This window comes from Wasmannia auropunctata, unplaced genomic scaffold (genome assembly GCF_000956235.1).
Source record: "Wasmannia auropunctata unplaced genomic scaffold, wasmannia.A_1.0 LD336101.1, whole genome shotgun sequence".
Taxonomy (NCBI): Eukaryota; Metazoa; Arthropoda; class Insecta; order Hymenoptera; family Formicidae; genus Wasmannia; species Wasmannia auropunctata.
Genome location: NW_012026789.1, coordinates 3,757,511 through 3,775,645, shown reverse-complemented (window position 1 = coordinate 3,775,645; position 18,135 = coordinate 3,757,511). Strand labels below are relative to the sequence as shown.

At 37.3% G+C, this 18,135-nt stretch overlaps 2 protein-coding genes and 1 long non-coding RNA gene across 6 annotated transcripts in view; 2 read left to right on the top strand and 1 right to left on the bottom strand.

Moving 5' to 3' along the window:
* Positions 1–382: 382 nt before the first annotated feature.
* Positions 383–2,352, top strand: LOC105459631 (probable 18S rRNA (guanine-N(7))-methyltransferase). 3 transcript variants are annotated; one of them, XM_011705827.1, is made up of 6 exons: positions 383–576; positions 799–950; positions 1,076–1,113; positions 1,203–1,381; positions 1,495–1,921; positions 2,037–2,352. In XM_011705827.1, exons 2-6 carry the CDS (start codon positions 912–914, stop codon positions 2,179–2,181), a joined length of 828 nt encoding a protein of 275 aa, XP_011704129.1. In that variant the 5' UTR covers positions 383–576; positions 799–911; the 3' UTR covers positions 2,182–2,352. The 3 variants fall into 3 exon arrangements, with proteins under 3 accessions (XP_011704129.1, XP_011704122.1, XP_011704112.1); XM_011705820.1 differs by having other exon boundaries at positions 383–670; XM_011705810.1 differs by having other exon boundaries at positions 383–950.
* Positions 2,353–2,541: 189 nt separating this feature from the next.
* On the bottom strand, positions 2,542–4,163 carry LOC105459619 (39S ribosomal protein L46, mitochondrial). 2 transcript variants are annotated; one of them, XM_011705791.1, is made up of 4 exons: positions 3,966–4,163; positions 3,288–3,647; positions 2,946–3,088; positions 2,542–2,842 (listed from the first exon to the last, which is right to left on the bottom strand). In XM_011705791.1, the coding sequence occupies exons 1-4, from the start codon at positions 4,057–4,059 to the stop codon at positions 2,570–2,572; spliced, it is 870 nt and encodes a 289-aa protein (XP_011704093.1). In that variant the 5' UTR covers positions 4,060–4,163; the 3' UTR covers positions 2,542–2,569. The 2 variants fall into 2 exon arrangements, with proteins under 2 accessions (XP_011704093.1, XP_011704102.1); XM_011705800.1 differs by lacking the exon at positions 3,966–4,163 and adding an exon at positions 3,858–3,959.
* Positions 4,164–4,275: 112 nt separating this feature from the next.
* LOC105459613 overlaps positions 4,276–18,135 on the top strand; it is a 46,758-nt gene continuing 32,898 nt past the window's right edge. The window contains exon 1 of the long non-coding RNA XR_975704.1: positions 4,276–4,336. This is a non-coding gene — a long non-coding RNA (uncharacterized LOC105459613). The remainder of the gene's footprint in view (positions 4,337–18,135) is intronic.

Here is an 18,135-nt window from a genome sequence, read left to right as displayed (position 1 = left end):
TTTGATCGAAATAATAATAATATTTGCTCGTAAGGGCCTATCCAGCATTATTCATCCGGAATCATATAAAATCGATTAATTTATATAGTTCCCTGTCTTAAGAAACAATTTGTTGCAAATATATTAGAAATAAAATCGATTTATTTCTCTTAATGCTATGTATAGTACACTTTAGGCCTGTTTTATTTGCATTTGACTAACATTCTATGAAATAATTGTAGAAAAAAAAATAGAGAAAATTTCGTGCATTTGAAAGGTAATTGCAAATACAAATGCAAAGAACGGTTCCGATTGATAGCCATTCACAGCGCTTGAACAGTGGAAAATTTCTAAGTATCGGCCACTGTGAGGTCTGTGAATGGAAACGTGACGCTCCCTTCCGGTTCGAATCCTTCCGATATGACCGTAGCGCATGCTCACATCGCATCAGTATGTGACAGATTTTCTAACCTCGAGAACTCGTCAAATTTAATGATAAATATCTCGATTCGCGGGGCAGAGTGACACTTTTTCTACCGGATTTGTTTGTTTCATGTAAAAACGCATCGATTAAGCCCAATTTCTTCAAAATCGGAGGTAATGAAGGCTAAACTGAATAATTACCAGATTCTGTTTGTGAGAGTCGGACACGTGCGTTTAAAGACACTTTTGGCATGCTCGAAAAAAAATGGTATTGATTTATCGAACATATTAGAAATCAATGAATTGCTAGCACGTGTTCAGCTGAAAATCGCACAATAATATTCAAAGTTTAATAATATTGATGCTTAATAATTGTGGTTATTTTGGGTATCACAGGTTATTTGCTAAATTCATTTTCGTTTATCCATTAATGGAACAAGAAACAGCTTAGAACAGTTATAAAAGAAAAAAAAACTGTATTAGAAGACGGATAAATATCATTAGTCAAAATGTCTAAACGTCCAGAGCGTATGGCACCACCTGAGGTGGTAAGTTGTAAACTTTGCAACTTCCTGATTTTTGCAATTGTTTGTACATCTAAAAATATAAGATTGTAATAATATATTAATAAATCAAGGGACAATAGCTAATTCCATTTTTTTTCCTGTGACAGTACTATGACGAAACAGAAGCTAAGAAATACACCCAAAAGTAAGTCTATATAATTTTTACACAAATTATGTTACCTAAATCTACAGTATTGTAATAAAATTAATGCAATGAAATCCATGTTTTTGCAGTTCTCGTATGATAGAGATCCAAGAAAAGATGTGTGAACGTGCTATAGAACTTCTTACGCTACCTGAAGATGAGAGTTGCTTACTTTTGGATATCGGTTGCGGTTCAGGCCTCAGCGGCGGCGTATTGGAAGATCAGGGACATGTATGGATAGGTGTTGACATCTCTTCAGCTATGCTTGGTAAATATTTTAATTATAGTGATAGAGCGATATTGTAGGAATTTTTCTTTACAGCACATGTAGCAAGTATGTACGTGTATTTATATAAAATCATGTTGACATGTATTTTGTAGAGGTAGCTGCTGAAAGAGAAACAGATGGTGACTTGATCCTGGGAGATATAGGTCAAGGATTGCCATTTAAAGCTGGTTCGTTTGACGGAGCTGTTAGTATCTCTGCGCTTCAATGGTTATGCTATGCAAGCAAAGCTTCACACAATCCTACGAAACGTTTATATCGTTTCTTCTCGTCACTGTATGCCTGCTTGTCAAGGACCGCAAGAGCAGTGTTACAATTCTATCCGGAGAACAGTGAACAGGTTGAACTGATCACAGCACAAGCTACAAAAGCTGGTTTTTTTGGTGGTGTGGTCGTTGATTTCCCAAACAGCACAAAAGCAAAGAAAATGTTCTTAGTTTTAATGACCGGGGGAGCTGCTCCGCTTCCGAAGGCACTAGGTGTGGAAAACCAAGATAGACAAACTGTTGCCAACTCAAGAAGGTTTGATTTTCTTGTTATCTATTATCTTAATTATTTTGTAATTTATAATCATTTTTAATATTTTATTAATTTTTACCTTTCAAAAATAGGAATCATTTTTTTGTACATTTTATAGGGAATACATAAAGAAAGCCAAAGGTAAATCATTGAAGAAAAGTAGAGATTGGATTTTAGAGAAGAAAGAAAGGCGGCGACGACAAGGAAGAGAAGTTAGAGATGATTCCAAATATACTGGACGAAAGAGATCTGGTCGATTCTAAGATCTACTTCGTTAACTATTATAAAATACTATTAATAAAATATTATTTTTAATAATTTACATTATTGTAAAAAACTTCATAAAGTTTGATTAATTCTTGTCCATTTATATACCGATCAATCTAATATTTGAAAATAATATGAATATAAAATATATTCTTTAATAACAAAGATATTTTGTGTAATTTGTTCAAAATATTTTTTTTGTTAAAAAATATTTATACGAACATAAAATTTAATAAATGACTGCATAAATGTTTATGTGAAGGGAGTACGTTCAAAGAGGGAATCCTTTATAATATTGATATTACGATGCTAATAATAATAGACACTATCATAACAATAAAAGTGTCAACAAAGAATAATTTAAATATTTTATATTTTATATTTCTAAGTAAATAACATGAATTGGAAAATACTCTCTCGCACTCTATCAGGTAACACTTTCTTTAATTCTTCGTGATCCAACCACTGATATTTTATACCATTAGTGATATCTCCATCTATATGTTTTGCCAAGAAATAAAATATCTTAGCACCATAATTTCCTTGCTCACGAAACTCTTTGGGATACTTGTATTTGTAAAATCCAATAGGTGCATTTCCATAAAATTTGGCTTTTATATTTGCGCCACATGTGTCTTGTAATACTCTCTCTGCAGTCTGTGAAAGAATTAGTTAATAATTTTTTGCACATTATTTTTTCATCCTTAGCTAAAGTGTTTACACATTAAAATTAGTTTGAACATAAAAATTATAAACATACCTGTCTCATAGTCTCTCCTTCCTTCCGAATACCTTGAGGAGGTATCCAATAATGTAAATCACCCACTTTTTGTTGTGTTAATAAAAGCAAATTTTTGTCTAATTTACGTTCTAAAGACGACGTTACATTTTGTTCATCAAATTCTAAAAAGAATGCATACAAATAAATCATTTACGACAAGAAAAGTATATTTAAATTGTATAATATATAAAATGAGTCTTTCCTTCATGACTTATGAAAACATTTAATATTGCATGGTCTATTTTTTTATAAAAATATATACTGCTCTTTTATAAAATTTTATTTTATATATGCTATTATAGAGAGAAGATTAATGCATACTCGTAATTGTCGGCGCAAATTTAAAATTCTTTAATTCCTCTTGACAATTATCCTCGAAGTCCTGTGCAGTTTGTATCACAAAATCCACATCATCCATATTATCTGATTTTTTCTGTTTCTTCTCTCTTTCTTTTCTCAACTCATGATCAGACTTGAAACTATTTTCATATTCAATTTTCTTTAACACATTATGAAATTTCATCTCTATCTCTTGCATTGACTGTATTATAACTGGATGACGTTCTAAACAAACAGCGCTGTACAAATCCCATTTTTTCGTAGCTGCGACCGTACTGAACGCCTGAGTGTCCCGATGTTGAATCACATTGGGATGTATCGCGGCGACTTTTTTCGATGTACCTGTAGAAAGAAATTAATATTATAACACATGTAATTACAGTTGTGTAATTACAATGCGTTATACACATAGCTAAATGTTATATTTAAATTACATCAAGTTGTTGTAGTCAAATAGAGGTTAATAATATACGACGAAGTTACTGCTTTTTTTTAAGTTAATGTTTTCTAATATTCAAACAGAAAAGGGAAAAAACAACTTTTTCTATCTACCCGGTAAAATCTGATTGAAGCCGTATGATCCGATCGGTCGGACAATTTGTTTGAACATTTTATCCTATAACACTACTATCTCATAACCTAACAAAAATAATCGCTTACGATCACAGTTCGATATCTCGACGCCGCGCCGTTCCGGCACTTCGAGGATCGCAAGATCGCTACCGTTCGATAGATTTCGTATTGTGGTCAGCATCGGGACTGCGTCGTGTCGCCGGTCGTGTCGTTCGTATTTTTCGCGATTCGGACTGCAATTCGTATCATTTAAAAGTGCAATATGCGGACGAGAAGTTATCGCACGGGTGCTTTGCAAGGTACTGAACGGGCTCGTAGTGCGTAAAATCGATCAATGAGTGCCGATATCACAAGTCCATTTCCCGAATAGTGTTGATCCTCGCATTTCTTTCACTTCGTCTTTGCGTCGTCGTTCACCGTCGACGCCGCTTTCATTCTGAAGGTGCAACAGTTTCCAGGTATATTGTAACAATTATTATGCGCTTTTTTTTACACTGTCAGCATATTCTAATTGGCAATATTATACGATCCACATTTTCGTATGTATGTATACATGTGTAAAGCAGCTAGAGATCGCCCCGCTTTCTAGCTGCAGCTTTCGCGGAGTCTCTTGCACCGATTCGACGCTGTTATAAACCATTATTAGCGATTAAATTATTAGCAGAATTTCACTGACTGTATTTGACGACAATGTGAGTCAAGTGAGTCACAATTAACTGCTTTTGTTTTTTCTGAATTTTGGATTACAGGTTAGAATTCATTAAATAAATCGAGCTTAATTGTGTCATAAAGAATTTTTATTTTTTTTATAATTTTTTTTGCGTTTTATTTTCAAAAGAGATGATTCATTGCTTATAGATAGTTATTCTGTTTTTTTTTTTAATGAAATTATTATGGTAAAAATAACTTTAGAAAAATTGTCATTTTTGAAAAATTTAACTGCGCCCTCTGGGAAAACATTTTAGAAATCCTGAGAGAAATGGTTAATTAAATTAGGGTAGAGGGTAACACGGCAGAAATACAGTTATCTATTGAGATAAACTGTCGAGAGATAAAAGTAAATTTAGTTACCATCAATTAGTAACATTAATTGTGAGTTATTTTTATTCGATATAAAATCTTTCGAAAGTAATTCATTTGCATGATTTCTCCAAAGAATCATCTCAAACGTAAATTGAGGTTTATAAATTTTTTTATTGGGATTTTTTGGATTGGGGAAAAACTCCCAAATCTTTTTTATCGATTGTTATTATTATTTCTCGAGAAAATAAGTAGCACACAGTGAGATGGCTCTAGTGGATAATAACGATTTTGTATTCTAATCGTAAACTTTTAATGGATATGTCAAATGTATAAACTTCAAAAAATCGTAAAATATATATTATACAAATACGAATGCACATATGTACTTTATTATTTAATTTTTATATACAAGTGATTTTGTTTTCAAGCAAATTTTAATCTTATAATAAATTTTTTTTAAATCATCAGAATCGATAAGTAAATAGTGAAGTAAATAGTGAAGATGTTTTTAAAAATATAACATTTTAGTAAAATATCCAGCTAAAAATAATTAATCGAATCGATGTCAATCAACGTCAATTGCACTGCTTCATCGACGTCGATTCGTCTAATTATTTCTGGTTAGGTATGACTACATCGTTATGAAGCCTTTGAAAAAAAACTTTTATTTAATATATTTTTTTATCTCTTACCATTTTAACGATACATATATTTTAAAATTAAGGGCAACTTTTTCAAAGGGATATTTTATTAATGTACATAAAAGCACAATAATACGAGCTCTTATTTTTTATCTGTACTGCGCGAATTTATATTTTATATAAATAAAAAAATTATATACTGACCAAAGCTTAAATTATTAAAATCAAAAAGGATATATTTCTTTGTAAGATATTTAAAAATAATAATTGAAAAAACATGTATTAATAATTAAAACTTAAAAAATATATAATTTAACAGATTGCTATATAAAATTTATAGAATCTATGCAATTATTATCAGCAAAACTTAAAATTAATTATAATTTAAGGATTTATTAACGGTCTTACTATACGAGTAAATCGAATCCCGAATTAAAGCGAACGCTGCGAATGATTTGTTTAGAAAATATTTAGGGAACTTGCACTTTTTCATTAAGTAGGTTTCTTCGATTCGTCAGCATTTTGAAATTTCAGCAATGATACACGTATAAGTCAGGAATAAGAAAGAGAATTTATTATACGAGAAATTTGTGATCGCGCGGTTAAATTAATTGCAAGATACCAATACGATCCTTCGAACTTAGCTCCGGTCATTTTTCTAACGCAACGAAGTGTAACGCGGGGCGACGCGAGCTCCGAACAGGTGAATGAGTACGGGAGGGCACGAATGATGAACGTCGGGGGTGCGGGAGACCGATAGAGGATACGGGCGTCGGATGGTGTTGGATCTCTTGACGGGTGCATCGATGTCCACTGGCTCCCAAGGGAAATCCACTTCATGATGGGAATCCCATTATTTCCCGAGCGATATAAAAGTAGGTAGTCCAGTCGTCCACGTGCTGTCCAGTTGAGGCTATTCCGACGGCCGTCCTCTATCCTCCCACGCCACATTGAGGCTCTGTTTTTCTCCGTTCCCCTCTTCCTTCTCTTTTTTGTTGTCTATCCCATCTCCTCTTCCTCTCTCTTTCTCTTTCTCTCTATCTCTCTCTCTCTCTCTCTCTCTCTCTCTTCTGGTTTCTTTCTCTCTTTTTCTCCTCTTATACCATTACCATTGTCTCCTCTCGTTCGCTCCTAGATCTCACTGTTCTCCGTCCATTCGCAATCCATTTGATTCCGAGCCTGTCTCTCGAAGGCGACGCTACTGCGAAGGACCATTTTTAGTTTAGACTAATACCATGTATTGCCATGAGATTCGGCTTTAGACACGCAATTTGATAAACGGATATCGATCTCAAGTATATCACTTTCGATGCATATGCATCCGTGATGTTTGGACTTACAATTGAATCAAAGAAAAGAATACATTTTGTGTATATTTGGTTACTGCCAAATTATATAACATATTTTTTGTCATCAATTTAATGATAAGTAACTTTAAACCGCGGGCGGTTTATGTTGCGTAAATCACGATTGAATCGCGTGGAAGAATCAAAACGCTAGTGCATAGCTTTCGCGAAAATAAACGCGCTCGACAATTCAATATCGCCTCGATTCAATCGAGAGCGCGCACGGTCGAAACGATAGACGGAGGTTCTACGTTGGTAGAGCGGCTTGATAAAGAATTCCATCCCGGGGCCGTGGAATGGTCGTACAAGGTGCGGGCAGTATAAAATAAATATGTGAGACGCAGGGGGTGGCACTCCAGAAAAGATGGACGCCTGGAGAGAGGGCGTGAGTGCTCGGTACTGCCTTCGTAGTGGGGAAGAGCGGAGAACGAGAGCTAGGTTGGGTGGACCGTGTGGAGATCGGCTGCAGGACTCGCGTGTGTGTTGCTGGGTAATTGATTTCTTTGATACCACCCGCGCCAAAGGAACATTGTAGATGCTTGCCTGCGTACGTACGTAGAGCTCCCCGTAGGAAGGGACGAAACGCTTCTCTCCCTTTCTCACACTCTCTCTCTCTCTCTCTCTCTCTCTCTCTCTCTCTCTCTCTCTCCGTCTCTTCTTCTTTCTCCGTTTCACCATCATAGAAGCCGACAGTGGGTAAAGGGAGGAGGATCCTCCCTAGGATATAGAATGTAAGAAGGGGGTAGAATTGAGGATGGTGGCGGATCTACCGTCCTACGGATCGATGGATATCTCTGCGCCGGACAAGGCCCTCTACCCTACCCTTTCCATCTTCTCCCCGAGGATGACCAATAACAAACACCGTCGCTTCTCTCTCTCTAATGGAGTTTTTACCGATAAAAAATTCACTCCCTTTTCTCCTTTTTCCCGCGGACGGTTCCTACCCGTTTCCTCCACTACTTTACTACCACCAGCGAACACCTACGCCCATTCGCCCGACTGACGGACCACCACCATCCTCTAGCACCTTCCCAAACGCTGCCTATGGAACGACGCTTTCTTCGCGACATCTCCGGGTTACGATGCGGCCGTCGTGTTTGACTGAAAATACTGCACGGAGCATCGTAATGGATAAAAGTTCCGTAACCGAGAAAATGCTCTCTCGACAATTGCACTGAACACGCTACGTGTTAATAACACGTGGGTGTTAACGATATTGAATATATGGCATGATGTAATCATCGCTCCGATTTGATTGTTAAAATTCGTTAAAGTTTACGGTATAGCAAAGCTATATGAGCGATTTTAGAAATATTTTAGAATTACATAAATTACGTATAACGTATAAAAGGGAATCTGAATGGAGGAATCTTTAAAAGTAGAGATCAAGATATTTTCGCGGATTGTCCTACGATATATAAAAGAACAGGTGGCTCAAACGGTTTTGAGATTGTGGTCGTCGTCTTGTAAGATATGCAAAGTGACACGCGAATGTTGGAGAACTAGGCAGTTTGTGGTCGTCGAACGGTGGTAGTGCAGGGTCGGTTGGCTTAGTTTGGCCAACAGGGGCCGGGAATTCGAGCTCTATCGTGTGCTGACGGTATGTATCGATTGTTCTGCGATATAATGCTAGCCACGCACATATGAGACCATGCGGGTGCTTCGTGCCGAGTTTGTGTATCCGATTCTCTCTTACTGTTGCTGTACATATAGGCATTCTCGTAGGCACTTTATACAAAGCTGTACTAGAGAAAAGGACTTCCAATTACTTTTAAAATATAAATGACAATATTTGCAAATTTTACAATTTGATGATACAGATAGATTAATATTAATTAAACTTTCGATTTTTAAAGATTATTTTTACAATTAACATTCAATGTTATTTCAATAGAATGAGAAAGATCAATTAGAGTCAGAATGCAAAAGTAAATATTATTTTTACACCTAAAGCTCTCAAATTTTTTAGTCAAATTTAATCCAAACTAATTGAAAAATTTGACTTTATAATCATCTATTTCCTCTTTCAATATTTATTTTGTTTATTTAGAAACATCTATCTTTAATTATTTTAATTAATTTGAATCTTATTAATTACTTTGATATTTTTGTGGAGAAAAAATGAATATTAATAAAAGCGATGAAAAAATATATTAATGAAAAATGATTTTGTAAAATACATATTTTATGCATACATATATATATATTTAGATCAAAACTTGAATATGTATTTAAATTTTATAGTATATACAATAAAAATTATATTAATATTTATTTATTTATATTTAATATATTTTATTTAAATCAGTTGTTAATTGAATAATAAAAAATTACTGATTAACTGCATTTTTATGTGTAAATAAAAAAGATAGCTTATTTATTTGCTATTAAGAAAATTGAATTATAATTAATAGCTTCATAACTTTTTTTTTGCGAGAGCTATAATAAAATTAAAATGCAACATGCTTCTTCCCGGTATTCTTTATTCAATGATACACATACATACATATGTTTGCATCGTTTACATTAATCTAATTATTACAAATTAATTAATTAAAAACAATTTATACGTTAAAGTATTAGGTATTTATGAATTGATCATCATTATCATATACTCGGTTAAAAAATAGCAAAAAGAATTTGTCCAACTTGAAGATTGTGTTAAAATTTGTATGTTAAAAATCTTAATCTCTTATAGAGGATGGGAAGTGGATTTATTGGTTTTTAATAATTCAATTGAATTTAACGTGACCAATGTTTTTTATTTTATTTTATCGTCTCAGATAATAATTTTATCGATATATTTTTTTTATTATATTATATATTGATATTTTATTATATATGTATTATACAATATTAATATATATATTGATTGATCCATATTTCTTGCCCCTCCGTTTTGAAAATTTTCATATAATATATTTCTATCATATATTACAAAAGATGTGAAAATAATTATTTGAATAAAATATTTTAACAAGAGAATTTGAAGACGGAAAAAATATTTTTTTAGACGAAAAACCGATATTGAGCCTGAAGCGGTCTCAGCTTTTTCATAGATCATTACTATGGCATATATCTCAAAGTTTTAAATTGAAAGCTATAAAAGTCGTCCGAAAACCTATAACCATTCTATAACCTATCTTCTAAAGGTTAATGTATGTGTTATAGATTAAAAATAAAAATAAATTAACAATTTGACATTTTTCTGTAAATGAGATATAAATCACGTATAAATGGAAATATTAATAACATTTGAATAGATGTACATATCATGATGTATATATTATGGTGAACAAAATTTTTTAAATTTTCTTTTCTTTATTTATATATTAATATTACAAATTTATAAATTTCTTCCTGTTTTATTGACATAATCATATACATAATGGATAATAATGTGTCTGATATCTAATGATATGTAATGAAATAAAAAATCAAAATTGATACGATTATAATATTATATGTTAAAAGAATATATTTGACACATATACACACACACGTAGCATACCTATGCAAAGAAGACAGAATGTCGGAGTAAAACAATGAATGACTACCCGTGAGAGGAAGCTGGCGAAGACAATACTATTACTTGCACGAATATTTAGGGAGACGAAAGAAGGTCGACAAACGTGGCCCAGTTAAAGAATTTAGCCAAAAATTTTTTTTTAGATTTCGTACAAGATTGACAGTCTTATTTTATAATTTCTTTGAAAATTTCATCGATTATAAATGAAAAGAAGATATAAAATTCAATATTATAAAAAAAATGTATATTACATTGCGAGAGCATATAGCTACATGTACATAGGCAGACATGTAAAAGAATGGAAAGTTAGAATAAAAAAAAATACAATGCGTGTGAGGAAGCTGGCGGTTGAGATGCCGTCATTCCTACGAATGTCCAGCGAGACGAAGAAGGTCCACGCTCGAAGAAGGTCGACAAACGAGTAGCGTCGGCGCTGCCCTTGCAAGCTTCCTCGTGTATTGATCCTCATAATTCGGGCGGGGGTGGAGGGTGGCCAGGACGGCGGGGAGATGGCGGCAGAGCGGTTGGGGCTAGAAGGGGAAGCGGCAGTTGGCAGCGGGGTGGTAGCGGATAGGGGGGCTCTGAGCCCCACCTCACCAACCGAGAAACGTATGCGTCGAGGTACGGTTCGGGGGTGGCTGGAAGAACGGAAGAAAGGAAGGAGCGAAGGAGGCAGAGTAGGGCGCACCCGCGACCAATAATAAACCGGCCGCGTTATGATAATGTCATATCATAGCGTAACGCGATATCGGTACGTCTTATGATTGGAGCCGCGGATCTTCCAATGAGATCGCGCGAGCGTGTCTTATCCATATTCACGGAATTCTTCTATCTCGGCGTTCCGTTTGCGGAATAGGTATTTGAATGTATTTGTGGTTGAAACTAGATTTCAACGAATATTTTAAGAGTAAAAGAGAGGTTAAATAATTAGGTATTATATTGTCTCCTATTCCGATTCAAATATGATACTTGAAACGCAGACTGCAAAAAATTGTGAGAATATCATATTACGCAAAATCAACATTTCTCAGGATGCATTTCCGCATCGATTTTCCGTAAATAGCTATCGCTTGCAATTGCACAATATATCGTGAAATATATTTTTATAATACTATCATACGCATATTTATTGTGGGTCATATTAGATATAAGTAATTAGAAATAATACAAATATATCTTATTTATTATACTTACTTATTAAATGTTAATCATATAAACATTTACGGACTACCTTCTATATACTCTAATCTTACTATTGTAATTAGAAACGCAAGCACTTTCAAGAATATAAACATTGTACTACGTTTTCTCATTTTAAGATCATGGAAAACGCGAAACGTTTCACCGACACATTTACCGTAACGCACAGCAGCATAGCGACTGTTTGTATATATATATGTACATACCGTACCGCCCTGAGTTGCTCTCCTTTACATCGATATTTCTTTCCCCGCGATAAAATTCAACCTTTCAGCCGACCAGTGTTTTACGGCCAATAGGAGGCCAGGAAGAGAATCGCCCGAATAGCGCAATACACGTAGGTATGGCGTTTTATTGGCGGTGGAAATGGGTTCGTATATAGCTTTCGGAGTATGGTATCGGAGGATATTGATCCTCGCGTCCGTCAAGCAGTCTGATGGTCTTCGAGTCTTCCCCGCTCCTGCGCTTCCCGCTCATCGTCGGTTTCTTTCGGAGAGTCCTGCGGCTCCTTGGGGACAAGAGAACTAGCCCTCTGAGAATTGAAACATCCCTGTTTACACAATGAATGTGATCATGTTTGAGTTATGAATACTTTCACGATCATATTGTGCTCATTTTTGTTTAATTTTCTTATCATGGAATAAACTTTTTCTGGAGACTGTTAGACACAAAAAAAATCAAATTTATTTTTAGTATTGACGTAGGACAACTAAATCGATCTAAAAGTTTTAGACTTGGAGCAAACATTTTTTTTCCATTCTATAATATATTCGAAGTACTATTAAGGGGCACGTGTGTCGTAGTGTTGGTTGCATTACCGGGCAAATTTCCGATCCCTCCGGCAGAAACGTCTCGTCAGTCCCGCCGGAACGTAGGACGCGAGATGAGGAAAGAACGTCGTCGGGTGGCGAAGAGTGGACAGTGGTCTGCACAGCAAGGCTGGCACGGAAGATTTGCGCGCGCATCCCGTATACCCCACCAACATAGGTGCCCCTTTGAGCCCACCTACACACGAGAGCGTACCACTCCTCCGCGAGCACCACCGCGAGCAAGTTCTTGGCGCACCTCGAAGGGTGCTTCTCGGCCTTCTTTCTCGCGTCGCTCTTCTTACGGAGGAAAAATTCAATATTAATAACAAGGCGGAGTGAAGAAAAGTCCGCAATGCGCCAAAGGCGCGGCGGATCCAGAGAGATCGCGCACCGCCATAAACCCTCGCGATCTCGTAGGTGTGAGATCATAATGCCGACCAATGAGTACGCGAGGGCGTACGGTCCATGGGGTGAGGCCGATATGATGGATTTATGGATCTAATAAAAAGAGCTCGCGGGATTGGCCCTCGCGGAATATGACGGGCGGGGCTGGCAACAGAGACGGTACACCCCGTTGAATTCAGCCACAACCACCACCGTCACCCACCCTCTCGTCGTCCTTTACCTCCTCATCCACCTACAATCTCCCTCACGTTCCCCTGCAGCGACCACGAGAAGGGGAGAACGTCCTCTCCCGTCCTCCGCGATGTTGAGTGGGGATGCAATCTTGATGTATTTCACCTTCTCCTCATCTCTCTTGCTTCTCTCTCTCTTCTCTCTCTCTCTCTCTCTCTCTCTCTCTCTCTCTCTCTCTCTCTCTCTGCCTTTCTCTCGCTTTATGTTTGCCTTTATCTTTCTCTTTCTCTTTCATTTTCGTCATTTCCGTATTTCTCCGTTTCCTTACCATCCCTCGCTTTCCCCTGAATTAGATTCCGAGATCAGACAGCGAAACAGGTGAGGGTCGTATGCGGTAGAGTCATATTTACCCACCCGTAGATAGTCTTTAGCACTTTGGGTCAGTTCTGTCTGGTTTCGAACATCTCTTTATAGGGTTGAAGCGAATCGTGAGCAACGACGACAGATGTCAAATTGTATAAAATTTTATTTTTCTTATTTTTTAAATACTAAAGCTGTATATTATTGTATAATTAAGATATGTTTACATAAATTATTATTTTTCTTTTATTTTAATATTCAAATACACTTGATTAATTCTCTAAAAATGTTATTACATATTAATAAATAAATTTTAATAAATGTAAACATTTAATTATAATCTAATTTTAAAAATTTAGTAAAAAATAGGTTTTACAAATTATTCGTAATTTACATATAATTTTCAATAAATAATTAAATATATATGTACATTGATATAGTACATATTAATATACTACATTAAATTATATGTATATATATACCTATATATGCACAAATAAATCTTCAATTTCTAAAATTTATTATATGCAATTTAATACACACAAAATTGTGAAATATTAGTTTTCAAAGTTAATTGGTATAAGTAAGCCATTGATTCATTTTGTGCTATTGTGATGAATCCAACGACAAATAATATAATTTAGGTCTGACTAAACTTCCTTTTCTGTGTTGAAAGTTGCGACTAGAGGTAACGGTGTCTCACTGTGCTTATAGAAGCGCGTTCTCCTTTTTCATTCCCGCTTTCTCCTTCTATTTTACTACGTCCGGAAGCTCCATAGCCGCGCTGAGAACGAGAGCCGAGAGTGCTGTATTGCAAACTTTGTCCTTCTTTATCAAATTTTATTGTTATCAGAAGCCGAATAGCCACTCCGTATCGATGTTTCCTTTCTATATGCCTTTAGCTCTTTTTTTTAGCATTATTATTACTGTATTGATCTCTATTGGCTTATATCCTATTTGATAAAACATTGGAAGAAACTTCATTATTGTAGGTATATTATGATAGATTTTGTTATGTATCGAATTCATCTGTATTATATATAGATTCTCGGAAATAGATTCTCAACTCTTCTTTTTCGTCTTTTTTATGGATTTTCAATTCTTGAAATCGTAGTACGATTTTCAATTAAATTACATCCAAGATAATATTATAAATTATAAATTAGGAAATAATTGGTATATAAAAGAGAAGGGGAGAGGGGGATTATTTCTCTTGAGTATAGTTAGATGTTTCTTAAGGGGAGGGATTTACAGAGATAAATAATATCCCCTTTTCAGACACGAGAGAGGTAACTAATCTGTATAATATGCCGTAGTTGAGACGCTCATCCATTTCCTCTCGCAGGAAGAACGTTGTCCCATCACGAACGTAGATGAAGGAGGCTTTATTTATCGATTTCACATGCATGTCATTGTTATTAAATGCCTATCCATTCTAACAGATATAAAGAATATTATCAAAAAATAGACATATGTTATAGGTATTAGGGAGGCAAATGCACAAAGCTGCACTTTGTATTCTTTGATATTGTCATTATTTTATATTATAAATGATAATTATTCAATCTAACTGGAGGAAATTGCACAATTATATTAAAAACATAATGACAAAATAAAATAATTTTGATAAATTGCGTATATTTATTAAATGCTTTTTTATGATAATTTTTATAATATTAAGAATAATCAATTAACTTTATTGTATAAAAACTATTAAATCTCTGTTTAGAAATCTATTATTTATAGTTGATTTTTGAAATGAACAAATAATAAGAAAATGTAGCACAAATAATACCAACATATTAATTAATAATGCAAACAAGAATACAGATTATCTTCTCAAAATCATCTGTGAATGAATGCAGGACATAAATAATATTTGCTTATATTTTTTTTTCTCAACAATTGCGAAGCTTAATGAAACTGCCAGTTCTAAGATTTTTTTGGAAGAACGTTTTTAAAGCGAAAGCTTGCGGCTCGATGCAATGGCGCAGCCCCTCCTGTCGGCGTATTGCGCCAAGATAAATCTTTAAAAACGGTCGACGCTTACCAGGGGCGTCGGCGGGCATAAGTCAGCCCCTATCTGAAAATATATAGCAAACTCGCCGATTTAGAAGTAAACTGTTTACAGCGTGTTACTCCACGCCGCGGGATATCCGGGGCATACTCATCCCGCGTGCCCTTACCCTCCCTTCCACCCCCTCCCCCCCCCCGCCGCCTGTTGTGTGAACGTCGAGAAAAGGGTGAATTCCACGTGGCGCACGGAGGTGGAAACGAAGGTGGGAAGGGGGCAAGAAGGTGGGGTAGGCGGCGGAGTGTGCCGTGAGGCATTTCAGTACGTTATCTAAACGCGTTGAGTTTTCGACTCGGGGTGAGCCGGGGAAGGTTCAGGTGGAAAGGAGCGGAATGGTAGATGAGGTGGGCGGGAAGGGGAGGGTGATCGCGGGCTCGCTGGCATTGCTTAGCCGTTTATTCTTCATAGCAATGGTTTCGAGGGTTTCTCTCTGAGGGTGGCTGTGCGAGAAAGAGGAGGCGGCGGAGGAAGAGGTAACGGAGTGGGGATGAGATCAAGATATAACCACGGAGAGAATTACTTTCAGGCTCCCGGCCGCATTATATCCACGCCGCTTCGGCGGGTAAGCGGGGGTGGGTAACGGGTGGCAGAGGAGGAGGGTGGACCGGTTGGTTCAGGGCGATAGAAGAGGCAGAAACGGACGGAGGTAGGGGGTGGTATAGCCGAGGAGCGGCTCTTTAATGGCCGGATCTCGGAAATTGTGCGCACATATATCTGCTGGCAGATTTATGAAAGTGCTTTTCTTCTGAAGTGGGGAAAGCTGCTGCTCCTGCTGCTGCTGCTGCTACTACTGCCGCCACCTCCGTTGCCGCCGCCACCGCCACCACCGTTGCCGCCGCCGCCACCGCCACCGACGCCGCCGCTGCTACTTCCGCCGTCGCCTCCGCTACCGCTGCTGTTGCTACTGCGTTCTGTTGTCGCTGCCGCCACCGCCGCTGTCGCCGGCGCTGCTGCTGCTGCTGCTGCTACTGTCGCTGTCACTGTTATTGCTACTACTACTGGATTTGGGATAGTGCTGGTGGTGATGGTGACGGCAGTATTGGTAGACGAGAAGGCGGCAACAACGGGGGTGGCGGATGGCAAAAGCAGAGGGGAAGTATACTCTTTACCCCAACCCGGGATCTTCGAGCCTCGCCTCGCCCTCTACTCTCGGAGCCACCTCACCTTTACCGATCGAGGGGAGTCTCGTGCTTTCTATCCTCCCCCTACTCTCGCTTCTGCTTGCCCACCTTCGATGCAAACTTTCCTTCTCATCCTTTCTTTCGCGATCTCTCCGTCTATCTCGCATTGGTGTAATTTTCCAGTGGGAGATTTATACGACGTTAAGATATGTGTTGTATACCTTGCTACTACGCCGTACCGCTTTTCGCCACGGTCGCGCTGATTTATCGAAATATTTGCCGAACGATACGCTGCGCTCGACTGTTGCCGACCAAATTATTTTTATTTCAACGCGATGGAAGTATTTTCGAACGAAGGTATTTGTTTTAACTTTTTGCATTTTGAACAAACATGTTCGTCATTGTGCATTAGTCTTTTATAAGTATATTTATAAGAAATTGAGAAAACTTTCAAAGTCAAACTGCAATACTATTTTTTAAAATAATTTATGCATGTCATAATATAATACACACGCAAGTGCAAGAAGTATACAAACAAGTTCTTTTTACAATAATTTCGAAAACTGTACCAGAGGAACACTGTACAAGGTGACAGGGAGTGAATTATCTCCACGATAAGTGCGAACGAGGCATGAAAGAGGGAAAGTTTCTGCACGATCATTCTACTATTGGCACAGCATTCTCTTTCATCTCCATTGATGATCAATCTAAAATATTCGTCGCAACGTGTAAAAATATTATCATGGTTTAACATTCGCCATTAGTGTGATTGAAAATACGAGTCTGTCATTGAAAAAGCAACGGTCCTTGTCAATTTCCCTCTCAATTTCCTTTTAGCGCTTGCTTCCTCTCTCTCTCTTTCTCTCTCTCTCTCTCTTTCTTTCGAGCATGCTCAACACTCGATACAGATTAAAATTGCTGTCGGATCGGTAAGGGGGTGAAATCCGCGCGTGCCGGATCGCGAAAGGAAAAATGGCAATCGCGGTTTGATATCTATTCGCCCCTACCACTTTCGGTTTGCTTTCCCTACCATCGCCCTGCCATTCCCTGCCGACGTGCCCATATTTTCCGTCTCTCTCGTTTTCGCGATCGAGACACGCGCGTGCTCCTTGTCGGAATACATCACGAGCTCAAACTCGTATAAGTATAAAACAAAGCTTCCACCCCTCGGTTTCATCCCTATCGGCGCATAAACGGGGCCGCTTACCGAGAACGCACGGCACGGCGGCGCGGCGCGGCGCGGAGCAGCGCGCGCCTGGGGTGGCTTCCTTCGCTTGATTTCTCAACGCTGCGTATAAATTGATGCGCCGTATAGGAGGAGGGAAAAGCTCTCGTGCGCTTGGCGGCGTTTCCCTTTTTAAACGGGCGATATTCCACGCGGGATGCGGCTGAACGCTCTCGTGGGCGACGATGCGGGGCTGATATTCAAGGTTGAAACAGATCGCGCCGCAATTTCCGCGCTCTGCCTGCTTTTCTTTTTCTGAATGTTTTTGCTTTTAGTGGAAGACTCTCGCGGTGCGCCCAATCAAGATTTCATACCTATAAGTCGTGCTTACGCATATGTGGAATTTCTCTTGT